General features: G+C 38.0%; 2 protein-coding genes across 17 annotated transcripts; both read left to right on the top strand.

The window, feature by feature from the left end:
- Positions 1-3,445: 3,445 nt before the first annotated feature.
- Positions 3,446-8,466, top strand: LOC111877078 (DNA-directed RNA polymerase I subunit 1). 16 transcript variants are annotated; one of them, XM_042901220.2, is made up of 11 exons: positions 3,447-4,174; positions 4,560-4,911; positions 5,007-5,069; positions 5,671-5,751; positions 5,839-5,912; positions 6,038-6,113; positions 6,195-6,262; positions 6,435-7,330; positions 7,491-7,613; positions 7,699-7,959; positions 8,099-8,466. In XM_042901220.2, the coding sequence occupies exons 1-8, from the start codon at positions 4,110-4,112 to the stop codon at positions 6,502-6,504; spliced, it is 849 nt and encodes a 282-aa protein (XP_042757154.1). In that variant the 5' UTR covers positions 3,447-4,109; the 3' UTR covers positions 6,505-7,330; positions 7,491-7,613; positions 7,699-7,959; positions 8,099-8,466. The 16 variants fall into 16 exon arrangements, with proteins under 16 accessions (XP_042757155.1, XP_042757153.1, XP_042757163.1 ...); XM_042901228.2 differs by having other exon boundaries at positions 6,435-7,613; positions 7,699-7,807; positions 7,904-7,959; XM_042901224.2 differs by having other exon boundaries at positions 6,435-7,613; positions 7,699-7,817; positions 7,904-7,959.
- LOC128133553 (uncharacterized) lies at positions 6,606-12,394 on the top strand. The gene is made up of 8 exons (XM_052771037.1): positions 6,606-6,613; positions 7,192-7,330; positions 7,680-7,840; positions 9,566-9,591; positions 9,948-10,267; positions 10,343-10,808; positions 11,440-11,709; positions 11,928-12,394. Exons 1-8 carry the CDS (start codon positions 6,606-6,608, stop codon positions 12,392-12,394), a joined length of 1,857 nt encoding a protein of 618 aa, XP_052626997.1.
- The last annotated feature ends 3,908 nt before the right edge of the window (positions 12,395-16,302 follow it).

The raw sequence follows: 16,302 nt of genomic DNA, 5'->3' as shown, positions 1-16,302 counted from the left end.
AAGTGGGGGAGGACCGAGTCTTTTGGTTGAGAGGATCAGAGAGCTGTCCGAGAATGCTTAGAGATCTGGACAGAGAGGCCTGCGGTGCAGATTTCTAAGACCAGGGTTATTGTTGGGCAATGAGAGGTGCAGAGTGAGATAGTGCATATGATACATGTTTGAGAAAGGATGAGTGTCTCCACGGAAAGTGGCCATTGGTCAGAGACCTTGTGGTAATTAGGAATCCTTTAAGGTTAAATGGTGAAATCGAGGTGGTTGGCTTATGAGGTTAGTTCGGCGGTTGAGAGTTTCTGGTTCAGGGCATGGGCTATTATATGCAGTATGAGAAGGGAAGAGGTTGATTAGTCAACCAAATTCAGAGTCGTTATGGGTATTCTAGCATGAGTTTTGGGCAATAGAGGAGGAAGTTTCGGATTTGTCATCTTCGTGTTTTGAGTCGTTGGTAATTTCTCTATGTTTTAATTCGGAAGATGGAGTATTCCGAGGTATCCGAGTTCAATGTCCTAAATCTCAGATTATTTTGAGTTTTGAGCTTGAGATGCCAAGTGGGGGTATCGAGAGTCTATGGTATTGGTGGGAGGCTCTTCAGCTATTTTACATCAAAATGATTTATTTGAGAATGTGAAATGCAGCGAGCAAAAGAGGTTTTGTTGCGAAGGTGGTCGTCTGAAGTAGTGTTGCTTAGCCTGGATGGGTGTGCGTGCACCTATCTATGGATGATCTGTAAGGCATGAGTAATGATCGCAGTGTGGCGCCGAGAGAGTGAGATTATGAAGTGGTAAGAGTTAGCGGGGTGAGACTGCGAAGAGCTGCAGTTCAATGAGTTAGTGATGAGAGAGGGTGTTGTGATGCTATGGGTAGCCGTAGTACTTACTGGTCAGAGAGAAGGTATTGTGATGCTACGGGGAGCTGTAGTACTCACTGATCAGAGAGAGGGTGCTGTGATGCTACGGGGAGCCGTAGTACTCACCCATCAGAGAGAGGGTGTTATGATGCTACGGGGAGCCGTAGTACTCATTAGTAAGAGAGGAGGGTGTCGTGATGCTATGGGGAGCCATGGTACGCACTAGCTAGCGAGAGGTCGTTATGATGGAGCACTCTTGTTTAGAGCATGACGCAGAAGAGTCTTAGGCTTGAGTAGCTCTAATTTATGAGTTTTTGGGAGCCTGGTGGTCGGACTAGGGGTGAGACCGGGGTCTCCTCAATGATCGGGAATCATTGTATTCTGAGTAAGGTGTGGGCACCACAATCCGAAGGAATTGGATAAGTGAAGTACGCATGAGTTGCGGGTCATGAGTCATGAGTTGAGTGGGTCTTTGGGACGAAGGGTTCCTACATCAGGTCGGACCAAACTCTCGAGTTGAGTTGAGTCTGGGTGGCTTGTTGGATAGACGAGATGAGATTCTGGAATCAGAGATGGATTCCATATTGAGGGGTATTGTTTATCATCTGATGTCATAAACCTGTGTAGGTCAGTACTCGGGTACATGAAGTACCGCGAGATGCATGGAACTTTGAGCAGTGAACGACATTGGTTGGGGATGAGTCGAACTTCAGTGGTGTATAGCATTCAGTGGTGTACCTTCCCAAAATCGGGATGTTTGGACTCAGGCATCCATGGAAAGATAGTGGTGGGATATGAGGTCCTTTTTATTGGTGCCTCTTGGGTTTGGTTTCAATCTAAGTGTTGATAAGAAGCGATTTCGAGGGCGAAATCTGATTAAGTGGGGGAGAATTATAACATCCTGATTCGGATGGTCCATGATTAGGGTTCGTGGGTCACGAGCCAGGAATGAGGAAGTCTTGGGTTGTGGCAAGTTTCTGGAATCATAAAGCATCTCATCACCATTCCGTAGGTATGAAGACCTTTGGAATCGGAGTTATATCAAAGAAGCTATGGAAGTTTGAAGATTTGGCAAGATGAGTCCCTAAAGTGGAGAAGTGTGGCAGCGAAGTATGTTGGGCGTACGTATGCGTACGCTTAGCGTACAGATGCGCGTGTTTCTTAAGCAAGAGCCACCTAGTACACTGGGCATACCAGGGGGTACGCTGGGCATACTAGGCATAGAAGGAAACCCTATTTAAGTGAAGTGTCCCTATAAAAAGAAAGAGATGGTCTCATTTCTGGCCACTTTCCTTAGTGTTAAACCCTCTCAAACCCTAATATCCGTTCTTGAAGCTTGTGGTGGCCATGATGAGCTTTTTGGTGTTCTTGTGGACTTTTAAGAGTTAACAAGGAGCATGGAAGAGAGTGAAGTTGAAGGGCAGGTTGTGGATCTGATCTTTCTTGGGGCTAGAGCACCATTTGAAGGTATAAAGCTCCAAGCTTTCCCTATCTTTTTGTTTTATGCATATTAGGGTCCATTTTAGGGTTTTTGGTCCCAAGCTTGAGACTTTATGAGTTGATGCACTCCAGATCTTAATAACCTGTCCTTTTAAGTGTATCTAGTGGTGGAGAACCATAAAAATAAGGTCTTAATCGTGTGAATCTACCCATGCATGAGTTATGAGCATTGTGGGTTAAGAAAGTAAGAGTTTTTATGTGTTGTGACCTTATCAGCCATGAAAAGGCTTAAAGACGATAACTTTATGAAGTAGGAGATGTTAGGAAGTCCAGATCCAAGAAATGAGTTAAGGTCTTAATGGGTTAAGACCCAGAAATTGATTTAAGCAAAACTGAGAGTACGCCCAACGTAATCCTAGTACGCCCCACATACTGGGCTGAGGTCCCCGATCAGAATTGTGCATGCTTGAGTACGCCGAGCGTACCAAAGGAGGTACGCCCCGCGTAACCCCTCTGTGGGATTTTGGGCTTGGTGTTGTTTGGGGCCTTGAGTGTTGGGCTTCATGCATAGAGACTTGGGCCAGCAGAGAGTATATATGTGCTTTGGGGCCCTTGGTTTGGGCTTTCCTTTTTGGTTGGGAATTGGGCCGTATGAGGACCCATTTATTAATGGGCTTTGCTGGGCCCAAAGGGCTTAGAGTATTAATGGGATTTTAGGTGGTCTATCTTTAGACCCAATGAGTGAGAGGTTGGACTTAGCTCCTAATTGAGATTTATTGTGGGTTTGGCACAGAGTTAGAGTCCGGTGCGTAGCAGCAGTGACTATAGGAGTTGTTCTTCATCTGAGGTGAGTCTTCTCACTATACTGTACCTGGAAGGGTACCTATGTGTGGCAGGAAGGTCTTCACTACTAGAAAAATAGCCTTTTACGACGTGCAATTAATGACACGCACTGATAGAGGGCGCGCATTTGTGCGTGCTCTAAAAATTAATGTTAGTTTTCCAAAATTTGAAGGATAGAGAACACACATTTTTGCGTGCCCTAAAATTAGTGTCGGAAAAAAAAATTACGGAAGGCACCTATAAAAAATGTGCGTCGTGTACCTGTGTCGCTTTATATTTTTTTAAAGAAACACGCGTTTTTAGGGGGAAAAACGAAATCCAAAAAATTAACCCCCGCCTATTCATCCCAAAAATTCCCCGCCTCTTCGAATTAGGGCATTCGTCTTCATCCACAACTTCCTCAATTCCTCGATCCATCACCTCCACCAAAAACCTAATTCACGGTTCCAACTAGTTCTTACGCTCTTAATTCGACCATAATGAGCTAAGGATTTAGGGTTCTTACCTCCTAGTTATCAATTTGAGCCGATGATTTAGGGTTCCTAAATCCGACCCTAATTTTTTCTCACTCTCGTATTTCCATCTCATTCCTCTCCTTCTTCTCCTTCTACAATCCTATAGCAATGAACCCTAATAGAATTGTGAGGTTGTCAATCCTTTTGAAGCAGTCGTCTTCCTCTACCTCTGCACTCTCTATGCCTTCCCTTTAGAAGCCCTAACCGCCACCACCAGCATCGACTCTCTAATTTCCCTTATTGTCTCTCTATTCTGTTATCCCATATCTCCACTTCCTAACACACCTTCGTCTCCACCCTACATCCACTTCCACCATCTCCAACCCTCACAGATTCAACTCTCACTCTCAATCTCTCTTAAATCTTAATCTTTCTAGGTTTTTGAGAAAAGCTTTTTCTATAATCGGAGTTAAGGTGTATGCCATAGAGCTATACATAGATCATAAAATTATGGATAAATTAGAAACATGGAAAGGATGAACAACGTCTCAGATCCAAGACGATTCTTCTGTATTCGACTTAATTTGTCAAGGTAAATATCAATTTTCTTATGTGAACTTTTGCAAAAATTGATGCAGATCATTGAAAAAAGGAACGGCCATTGAAGAAAGGAACCTTCATCTTCTTAACCTGGCTCGATTCCTCCAAAATTCTGGTTCGTTTATACTTTTATTTGAAGGAAAATCACTAACATGGGTTTACTTGATTACTCTATTCAAAGAAACCGAGCATCTTCTTCTGATTTTTTAGCCGATTTAATCTATTCTGAAGCTTTTTTTTTTTTACTTTTTTTGGTTTTTCTATTCCTTCTGCTTCCTGATTTAGTGAAAGTCGCTTGAAATTGATATATATACCGTCTTCACTTGCCTTCTAGATCAAGTAATATGCATATAACATTGTGTCAATTTTAATTTCAGTTCCTATAATGCTGATTTTGATGGAGATGAAATGAATGTTCATTTACCACAAGATGAAATCTCACGTTCTGAAGCTTATAACATTGTGAATGCAAACAATCAGTATATAGTTCCAGCAAGGGGATATACTGTTAGAGGCTTAATCGAAGATCATATTGTCAGTTCTGTTCTTCTCACAATGCAAGATACATTTTTAAACAGTGAACAGTTCAATCAACTTCTTTATGCTTCTGGTGTTTTTAATGGAGGTAATTCAAGACATGGTAAAAATTCATCTATCGATAAAGGCTGCTTTGTGAAGCTTGTTCTTCCAGCTGTCTGGAAGCCAAAGCCTCTTTGGACAGGAAAACAGGTCATAAATTTTATATATACAAGTATAATGACTCTATTCACTTTCAAACATATGTAAATCTTGAAATTTTTAAATCTTTTTTTTGTGCGTTGTAGGTGATAACAACGTTGTTAAATCATCTGACTAGAGGTTATATGCCTTGTATTGTTCATAACAAGGTGAAGATCCCATAACAGTATTTTCAAAGAAAATAGGATAAGAATAAAAAAAATATAAAACGAAAGAAAGAGGTTGTGGAATTATGTTTTGTGGTGCAGGTGATTCAGTATACAACAGAAGGGCTTGAAAAAGCTTTGTGGTTGGTTCTAAGTTTTAACCTAACTTGACAGTTGGATTCTTAAGACTGGTTATGTATCTGCAAGTAATGAGGCAGGAAGATTCTTAACAGAGGAACCTTACGAATGGAACAAGAATGACCTAAGTGAAGATGGTCAGATTAACCACTTGTATCATATAAAAGTAGCTTATAATGCAAATGGAAAGAAGCTTCTTTGATGTCCTTTAGAGGAAAAATAATTTAACTTCAGGAGCAGTGTCATGGACCCTAATGTTGTTTATTAGTAATTTTTATTAGCACAAAACATTTCCTTTAATTTATTATTCAAGTTCACTTTAAGCAACTCCTGAGATGAAGGGTAGCTATTATTCAATTAACAACATTTCCTTGTATTCGTTTAACTTATTTTCATTATGTTATAATTATTACTATTTGTTATCTAAGACATATAAGTGGAGTGGCTAATTAGAACCCTTTGGCAGAGTCACGCAGGACTCTTTAAACTTTGCATAGTGGTTCTAGTTGAAGTTAATGGGAGACTCATCATTGAGAATCTGATGAAGGTAAAACTTATGTAATATTATTAAAATTTTTTCTTAATAAATCATTTATATTGCTGCTGATAACATAACCCAAATTTTATTTTGCAGTATGGATTATTGATAAATTCCAAATTTTGGTTCAGTTCAAGATCATTGAGAGATTGGCTACTTCTTATGTGCTGGTAAAATATTCTTACAAGCTTTCTTTCTGACTCATTTTTATAAAATTTTAGAGCCACACAAGAAATAGTTACTCCATTTTATAGAAAAAAAAAGTTAATGTAAAATTTTCTAAGTTCTCATGCAGCCTCACTCTTCCAATCTTCCCGCTTACTGCCTATATTGTTGAAAAATTGGCATGGCAAAAACGTATTTCAGACCCTGTAAGTAAATGATTCCATAAGACTAAAATATATTTAAATGTATAAAAAGTATTTTAATCTAATTAGTTCTGTAATTTGTAGGTTATAATCACTTTCCATATTCTAATAACTACAACTGCAATTCTATATCCAATTTTCATGATTCTGAGGTCAGCTTGTTTATACCATTAGATGCTTTGTACAAATTCATTATTGTTTTTAAAGTCATTTGAAAAAGAAAAATGATATGAGAACATTCCACAATATATTATTATTATTATTATTATTATTATTATTATTATTATTATTATTATTATCATGTGATTTTATAAAGCTATGCAGGTTTGACTCAGTTGTTTTATCAGGCGTATCACTGATGCTTTGGCCAAATATTAATGCCATGAACAACTGATCGATTCCAAGGTACGTGTTAACACTAGCATAGCAGGCAGTCCCCATGAGATTTTTATTTTCCCTGAAAAAAATTCAAATTGAGTTCATAGTCAAAGATAAATGGGCAGGTAAGCCGGGTAGGGTTTGGGTCAAAGTGGGTCGAACAATTTTTAGTAATTCATAAAATACAAATTAAGACTTTGGCTTTGCCAAAAGCCATTTTCCTACATTTCTTTATTTGTCCCATTTTGGGAGTTGAATATGCCAATTATGCTATTTCAAAAATAACAATATATATTATCAAAAGGAACCTGATGTCATTTTTCAACCCTTAATGCATTTCAGTTTTTTAAGTATTTTAATTCTAGTTGTGTGTGAAAACTATATTCACGTAACATAGCTAGAAGCAAAATTCCTTACATATTTATATATTCAATATAATAATATACATTGAAAGGTCCTTGTTAACAATATAATATTACATAAATGGTCGATGTCTAATAAAATTCAGAAAAGTGGTCCAGGTTTAACTTAAATTAAATATTAAACGTGATTGAAAATTTACCATTTTAACCTTGTAAAATGAAACCCACATTTTATGTTCCAGATAACAAAGTAAAATCCTACCCCAAAGTTCATAATAATCATTTTTAAACCCACGCGATAAGATACAAATTTAAGTACAATTACCAATCTATTGAAACAGTTTCAATAGAAATTCTATGAAGTCTCTAGAGCTATTCTGTTTCAAGGATGAAGATGCCCAGACACTCCTTGGACAAATAAAATCCATGGATCCTAGAATGCACCCTGGTTCGAAATTAGTTTCTGTTGGTCTTAGCATGGTAAGTAATTTGAATTACGAATCTTTTATTAGTCGTAATTTAACTGGTTCGAAATTAGTTCCTTGGACAAATAAAATTCACTGATTTTCAACTTGGCTTCGAAATCCTTTTTGGGGTTTTCATACAAGAATCCCTTAACCACGTTGTGATATGATTTCAGTGTGCTAGATGTAATTAAGAAGCTAAAGGAATATGTAGAAGATTTGAATAAAAATATAGAGAAGATTGCTACAAGGGGATGTGTGTCAAAATATGTCTTACCAGATGAGAACTTTAGAGGGAAGTATGTCTTTCAATTTCCAAATTTGCCCTTATCTATTTTTTGAAATTATTATTCATGCTTTATGAGGGTGCTGCAAATATAAAAGTGGCAGGAACAGATATGAACAGCAAGAGCAGCCGGTCACTTAGTGTTTTCACCTGCATTATGGAAAGTCATTGGGAAAAGGATTCCGTGACTCACCTTCGGTTTGGAAGGTTAAATTTGGTAGACCTGGCTGGTTCTCAAAGGTAATTTGGTAGCTTAAACCATTGAGCTAATTATGATGCGATCCTTTGTTTATTTGTTTTCAGAGGTCAAGTATTGCTATCAACCAATTAAAATTTCGTTCACCAATGGCGTAATTAAGGTATCAATATCATCACTCTTACTTATTTGTCTATATCATTTTCATGAAAATGTTTATGTTGCGTATTATATATTCATATGTCCAGTTGTGCTTTCTATATAGCAAATGTTAACCTTGGTTTTGCGTTTTTTGTTCATAGATTACAAACACCAATTTCTTTCAAACAACAGAAGATCTAGAGTTTAATTGGGTGATTAAAGGTAATGGATGTAAATTTGATTCTGGAACACTCAGTCTACCAACATTAGAGTTTAATTGGGTGATTGAAGGTGATTTTGGTTCTTGAAACGAGACTCAAGATATCATATTTTGGCATGGCTAGAAGCTTTGGAGGAAATGACACTCAAGCAAGAGTAAACACACAGAGAGTTGTTGGCACATAGTATGCTAGATGATGCAATTGTATATAAATGAGTTCATTTTTTTATAACATGATTTACTCACTTTTGGAATAATTATTTGTATTTGACATATTAGTGAAATGAATTATCTTTGTTATTTATGGTATTTTATTTTGTATTATGAGATTTTTAATGTATTATTTAATTTGAAAATTAGTAAATCTATAAATAATATTTTTTTAAACATTTAAAATTATGATACGCAAAAATGTATGTCATCTTCATTTATGACATCGTCTTTCTTGACAGGGGCTTTCTTGATACACATTGAGTGTCATTAACATGCGCGTCGTAAGGTTACGACATGCGAATGCGTGTCGTCTTCCTTTATGACAGGGCCTTCCTTAATACGCATTGCGTGTCGTAAACGAGCGTCGTAAAAGGCTGTTTTTCTAGTAGTGCTTGTATGTTATGAGATGTATGTGCTATATGATGTTATGTGATATGTATGTGCTATGTATGTTATGTATGGTAAGGACCGGAAGGTCAAGAGGTTACGGACCGGAAGGTCGATACGAGTAGGACTGGAAGGTTTACCGGGGTTCGAGACGGAAGTCCTCTAAGACACTTGGACCAGTAGGTCCCACAGAGTTATGGCCTGGAAAGGCGTATGTGTGGTATGTGGTATTTTGGAGAACTCACTAAGCTTCATGCTTACCGTGTTATGTGTTATGTGTTTCAGGTTTTCTTATTTGGATCGCGGGATGACACCGACTTGATTGTACACACCAGAAAAAGAGTTAGGGGTCGTTTGATTTGCACTTACCCAGTCTGGTCAGAGCTGACTGCTGACCCGGTCAGTAGTCAGACTATTTGATGGGCCTCCATTGTTCAGCGCAATTCTACCTCTTCCTCTTCCTTCAACATTCAGCGCAACAAGCAGCAACAGCTCCTGCTGCCATCGATCGACCACACAACAATTACCTCCAGCTTCCGGCCAACCTCCTGCGCCGATGAAGTAACAGCTCCGGCGACGAAGACACAGCCCCGGTGAGGAGATTGACTGCAGGTACGTTTCTTCGTTTTTTTTTTCTGAAATCACAAAACCCCTTCAATGTTTGCTGTCAAATTGATGATTTCATTTTGAAATTAGGGTTTGAAATTACTTCTTTCATTATTTTTGGATTCAATTAGAACAAAGGGTTGGCATGAAATCAATTTATAATGTGTTTTTGTTTATGAAATCTGATTTTATCTATATGAAGGAATGAATTGCTTGTGTATGAAATCTGTATGAACTAATGTGTGAAATCACAGCCCCTTATATAGTTGTTAAATCGAATGAATTGTGTACTGTGTGTATATGATATGTTTATGTGCATATGTGTGTAAGATCAAAATGCTCAAGACAATGATTAGAATTTGTTACATAGGTATATGTGTATTACCAAACTGATATATGAGATCTTGTCTTCAAGTTATGTACTGTGTGTATATGATATCTCCCAAGTATTGTCTTCAAGTTGTATTATCTTTAGGTTAAACAAAAAAATATATGTTTTATCTTATTGACATCAAGCAAATAGTGTTAGCTATTTGTAAATGTGTGTTATGTGGATGATTAGATTTTTTTTCTTTTTACAATAGACATGGCAGATAAAAGAATTAGGGTTAGTTGGAAGTCGGAATTGGTGGACAAAACTTTTTTGGAAGCATGTATACAAGAATTAACAAGCAATGGCCGGGAGGGTAGCGGACTAAAAGCAAGCTCATGGGCTGTGGTCGCGGAGAAATTAAAAACAGATCATAATTTTATTGTCGACAAAAAACAAATGAAAAACCGATATGACTATTTAAAAGCAAAGTATGCAGTGTGGTTAAAACTTAAAAACAAAACAGGAAATATTTATAATCCCGTTATGAATTCTTTTAACATGACTAATGAAGAATGGGAAGCGGAAGCGAAGGTACATATATACATATTTTTTAAAGTAGATTATTTTTTTACTACTTTAATAATATTTATTAAATTTGTCAAATAGTTGAACAAGTATGTAGATAAGCTGAGAAATGCACCCCTCCCTTGCCCTGAACTTTGTACCCAACTATTTGATGGGGCGACCTCGACCGGTGTTCACAGTTGGGGGCCATCTTCGACATTACCTCATCCCAATGAAACCTTCAGTACACATGATTTTGAGGATACAGAGATGGATGAGCCAGCACCTCATGCAGATACCCCAAGCTCAACAGTACCTCAACCTACTAGTGAGGACTCATCTGGGCAGACAAAAAACAAGGGGGGCAAACGAAATGGTCCTAAAGAAACCACACTTGATGAGTTGAAAGAAGTTGGAAAAGAGATTATCAAGGCTGCACAAGCATTCACCGAAGCAAATAATCTTGACAAGGAGATGGATGCTTGTATGGCGAAGTTGACAAGATTGGAGTGGGGAGAATATGATCCGAAATACACCACTGCTCTTATGTTATTTGCTGAAAGTGCTGGTAATAGGAAAATTTGGTTGCGCCTTAACTTGTCAACTTGTGAGTCGTGGGTAACAAATGCAGGAAAAAAGTTTGGATTAGTTGGTTGACTTTAGTATTTACATGTTACGTTTGACTTTAGTATGTTATGGTTCATTGTTAGACATTAGTATTCTATGGTTTAGTTACGTTATGGATTGTTTTTCTTAGGTGCGGTTATGTTATATGAATTTATATGTTATGGAATGTTATGTTTTTCGTATTTACATGTTACGATTTGTTATGTTATGGATTGTTATGTTATTGATTGTTATGTTATTGATTAAAATGTAATTTGTATTTGACATCTAACAGCACATGGATAAAGAAGGTGACTTTTTATATTTTCTTATATTCTCGTGGTATTGGTTGATGTTGGTCCGACAAAGGCAAAGAATAATTAAAAGAATAAGAGCTAGCGAACAGGTAGCAAAGGGATATGTGTATACGCAAGATTTGATACACGGATGTCCTATACAATGTTACGATATGATATGTCTTTCACAAGATGCATTTGTACTATTATGCAATCACTTTACACAAAGAAATTGGTTGCAATCTAGTAGGACGATAAGCGTTGAAGAGAAGATGGCTATGTTTTTACATGTTATAGGACATAATGAACGTTTTCGAGCCGTTAAAGAAAGATTTCATCACTCCACACAAACGATTCATCAATGTTTTCATGAGGTCTTACGTGCAATGATGTGTTTTGCACGAGAAATTATAGTACCAACCTCGTCTAATTCAACAACAAATACCTCAGAACGATATAGACGGCTAATGCAGATATTTCCCGGAGCAATAGGTGCACTAGATGGAACACTTGTACATGCAGTTGTGCCTGTTGATCAACAAACTCGTTATAGGGGAAGAGGAAAAGGTGAATGTTATCAAAATGTAATTGGGATTTGTAATTTTGATATGATATTCACCTTTGTATGGGCTGGATGGGAGGGCATAGCACATGATTCTAAAGTTTTGAAAGAAGTTGCATTTAACCCAACTTCCGGATTTCCATTCCCTCCACCAGGTTTGTAACTTTACTATACGTTTTATTATCTATATTATTTATATGATAAATTTTTCATACATCTACAGATAAATATTACCTTTGTGATGCCGCATACACCAACACTCGTGGATTTATGGCTCCCTACCGCAATACTAGGTATTGGTTAGCCGATTTTCGAAGAAACAGAGCTTTGACTAAGGAAGAAATGTTCAATCATGCTCATGCACAACTTAGAAATTACATTGAACGTGCTTATGGTGTATTGAAGGCGAGATTTCCAATTTTAAAACAAATGGCTCCTTATCCTTTTCCAGTGCAAAGAGACATAGTCATTTCTTGTGTTGCGGTCCATAATTTTATAAGGAAATATGATATTGAAGATGAATTATTTACGAACTTTGAACAAAACACTATGGTTAGTCATAATGTGGGTGGTGGAGGAAATGAGGGTCAAAACATAGAAGGCATAGAATGGGGTTCAGAAGCCGTTAACTATATGACTAATTTGCGTGACCAGATTGCTAATCAGTTACTTTCAAATGGTTCACGTTAAATGGTGTACTTTTTTTATTATGTATGACAATATGTATTTGGATTTTGTATTACACTTTGTATTTGGATTTTAATTGATGTATGTTTAATTTGGATTTTATATGATAATTTGTGGTTTTATTTTTATCCAGCACAAGAGACGACATAAGGGTAATATGGTCATTTTTTCATTCAGCACAACCATTCAGATAAATAATCAAACAACATAAACTCAATCAGATATGGACTCAGTCAGCATTTCTAACCCAGTCAGCTTCTAACCCAGTCAGCTCTAACCTAGTCAGCAACCATCAAACGACCCCTTAATAGGATCCTGGATTATCATTTTATAAAACATGGAACTATGTTATTGTGATTTAATAATGATGTTTTGTGAAATATATACTGAGAATTATAATTTTTCAAAAGAAAAATTGTTTTGAAATTTACGGTGTTACAACTGGAAGACTGAGCAGATTTGTGGGCAGATTCCATTGTTTGTTCGAGACAGCTGAAGATTATTGACTCAGTGTGGCAGGGTTTGGGTTCTGGCATTCGGGGGTGTGAGGCAGAGAATCTTGGAGGAGGCGCACAAGTCCAAATTATCTATTCATCCAGGGGCCATAAAGATGTACCGAGACCTAAGATTGAGCTATTGGTGACCCTACATGAAGCGGGAGGTTGTGTGGTCAGTCGAGCAGTGTTTGACCTATGGGAAGGTCAAAGATGAACATTAGAGGCCTCACACAAAGATGCAGCCGCTACCTATTCCGATGTGGAAATGGGAAGAGATCACCATGGATTTTATCATGGAGCTACCTAAGGCGACGCAGAGAGTGGATTCCATTTGGGTTATTGTGGACAGGTTAACCAAGAGGGAACATTTTATTCCAATTTCCGAAAGTATCTCCATCGAGAAATTAGAAGACATTTATGTGCGGGAGGTGGTGGTCTGGCACGGGTGCCGATATATGTGGTCTCGGAACATGATGTTTGTTTCACCTCCAAATTCTGGAGGAAGTTTCATGAGGAGTTAGGTACTCAGTTGCATTTCAGCACTGCTTACCACTCCCAGACTGATGGCTGGAGTGAACGGACAATTCAGACACTCGAGAATATGCTTTGGTCATGTGTATTAGACTTTGGAGGGAGTTGGGATACTTACCTTCCACTAGTAGAATTATCATACAACAATAGTTATCATGCTAGTATTGACCGACCCTCGTTTGAGATGTTGTATGGTCGGAAGTGAATGACTCCAGTTTGTTGGGGTGAGGTTGGGCCTCGAGTCATGGGAAGCACCGAAGTGGTACTTAAAATCGCTGAGTTGATTCAGCAGGTGCGAGATAGACTGAGGGTTGTGCAGATCCGTCAGAAGAGCTACGCTGACAAGCGTTGATCAGATCTTGAGTTCCAAGTAGGCGATTTTATGCTGCTAAAGGTGTCACCCTGGAAGGGTGTTATTCATTTTTGGAAGAGGGTCAAGATGGGCCCCCGATAGATTGTACCATTCAAGATTTCTGCCCGAGTTTGCAGGGTTGCTTATCGGTTGGATCTTCCAGACGAGCTTAGTTAGATCCATAACACCTTCCATGTGTCGCAGCTCCGGAAGTGTGTTGGAGACGAGGCCACTGTTATTTCTCTGAATGATATTCAAGTGGATGGGAGCCTGAATTATGTGGAGAATCCCATTATAGTTTTGGATAGAAAAACTAAAGCTCTTCGTAACAAGGTAGTGAAGCTGGTGAAGGTTCAATAGCAGCACCAGAAAGGTTCCGAATGGACTTGGGAACCGGAGGACGAGATGCGAGAACATTACCTGGATCTATTTGCATCAGCAGACTTCGAGGACAAAGTCTAGACTAAGTGGGGACAGTTGTAACATCCAAGATTGATAAGGTTGGTCTTTAACTTTTGGAATTTTATTTTATGACATTATTGGTCCCTGAGATTGGAATCTTAACCTTTTTGAGTATGCGAGTGTAACTCTTCTTATGTTGGGCGTAGAGGGCTCCGGGTGCGTACACTACACATACATCTCGTATGCTGGACGTACGTGGCTCAGACCAAAACCTAGTGATTAGGCTTTGTGCACTATTTAAACCTCATTATGACCTCAAAACCTTCCCTCACCTCAGCCTTCACTATCATTTTGTCCCTCTTAGCTAACCCTAGCAAATTTTGAACCTCTTGAGCTTTGTAGTGAGAGACTTTAAGCTTCTTTGGTGGTGAAGTAGGTGGTACAAGAAGAAAGCTTTGTCTCCAAGACGTTAGATCCAACATTTGCTACTCATTTGGCACCATATTGAGGTATAAAGCTCAAATATTTGCTTGTATTTCCTTAAGTTCTTGGTTGAGGCTAAATTTTCCCTTTGGACCCAAAAGGTTATATCTTGCTGAGTATGAGCTACTTGTAAGCCTTTTAGTTGCATTTCTAGTTAGGATCCAGTGTCTTAATGCTTAAAGGTGCAAGCTTTGAGGTAGTTTGGTCCCCATTCTTGAGATAAGACGTAGGAAAGGGCTTATGAGACTTGATCTTTGTTTATGGACTTCTTATAGTCGGCGCGTATGCCACACGTACACCCATGTATGCAGTGCGTACTGCCTCCGGCTGAGGTATGTTGTGCATACCAGTGTGTACGTCGGGCGTACAATTCAAGAAACCTTGTTAAGCATTAGGCTCAAATATTTGGTCCTTATGTGGGTTTTTGGTTTTGATCGTGGGCCTGAGGTTTTGGATCAGTTGAAAAATGGAATGCATTATTGGGTCATTAGTAGCTTAGTTGGGACTCTTAGGCCTTGTGACCCATAATAGTTACGAACTTTGGATAATAGGCCCATTAATAAAGGAATGACCTTTGGGCCACTATGGAGGAACTTGGACTTAGATTTCTGAGCTTTTTATTAGGGAGAATTATAATCCTAATTTAGCGTTATTTGTATTATTGTTCAGTGTGAGGTTTTAGACTGTTAAGCGAGTAGTTATTATGTTCAGCGGATTGAGGTGAATCTTCTCACCATACTCATGGGTCGAAGGCACCAAGGTCGACCCATTAATGTTTATGATATGATTTGCTTTAGAATATGTAATTGTTTGGTATTGGACTTATATGTGGACTTATTTGTAGACTATGGGAGGAGCTCATAGCATTTGGAAAGACCATGGGAAGAGCCCATGGCACAAGGATATAAAACCATGGGGGTAGCCCATGACATTCCAATGAAGACCATGGAGGGAGTCCATGACAAAATTATATGTATATATATGTGCATGGTATCATGTGATTATATGATTCGTGTGTTTTGGGAAACTCGCTAAGCTTGTGCTTATAGTTTTATTGAGTGTTTCAGGTACTTTTATCGATAAGGGCAAGGGACCGACTTGATGGCACGACATACATTCACTAGTGTTTTCATATTTAGTTTTCGTACTCTAAACCTTAAAATAATATGGCTATGTAATGGGATTTTTTGGACATGTTGTGGTTGATATTTATGAAATAAAAAGTTAAAAATTCTCTGTAAAATTTGGACTGCTACATTCTTGCTACATGTTGGGTACTTTTAACCTTACTTTGTTTTCTTGAATTTAGCCATGTTAGGCTAAACTAATCTTGGTTGACTTTGGTGAAATCATTTGAATGTTTAAGAACTCCATGAACTTGTTCTTGAATCTTTATGAGAATGTTTTATGTTTTAACATCTTATTACTACTTGTATGTTTTTATTCATGAGTTTAAATGCACTTGTAGTGATTAGTTGGCTAATTTCTTGATTAAGTAAATGCTCCTCAAATTGGCAAGTAACAAGTGGTTCTTGTGTTAGTTTTCACTTCACACAATCACAAAAAAAATTCTCTAACACGGAAGTGAAAGAATTTGACTCCTCTTGGATTTGGTGACTTTTTGGTTCTTAATGCTAGTTAATTTT

The sequence above is a fragment of the Lactuca sativa genome, chromosome 4 (assembly GCF_002870075.4).
Source record: "Lactuca sativa cultivar Salinas chromosome 4, Lsat_Salinas_v11, whole genome shotgun sequence".
In the NCBI taxonomy this organism is placed as follows: Eukaryota; Viridiplantae; Streptophyta; class Magnoliopsida; order Asterales; family Asteraceae; genus Lactuca; species Lactuca sativa.
This window is presented reverse-complemented; position numbering and strand designations above follow the sequence as displayed.

Coding starts and splice junctions, on each gene's coding strand:
- LOC111877078 (XM_042901221.2), top strand. CDS start 4,110: ATGGAAAGGATGAACAACGTCTCAGATCCAAGACGATTCTTCTGTATT. Junction 5,070..5,670: donor CTTGTATTGTTCATAACAAG/GTGAAGATCCCA, acceptor ACCCTTTGGCAG/AGTCACGCAGGACTCTTTAA. Junction 5,752..5,838: donor TCATTGAGAATCTGATGAAG/GTAAAACTTATG, acceptor TTTATTTTGCAG/TATGGATTATTGATAAATTC.
- LOC128133553 (XM_052771037.1), top strand. Junction 10,268..10,342: donor AATGGGAAGCGGAAGCGAAG/GTACATATATAC, acceptor TTTGTCAAATAG/TTGAACAAGTATGTAGATAA. Junction 11,710..11,927: donor TTATAGGGGAAGAGGAAAAG/GTGAATGTTATC, acceptor ATACATCTACAG/ATAAATATTACCTTTGTGAT.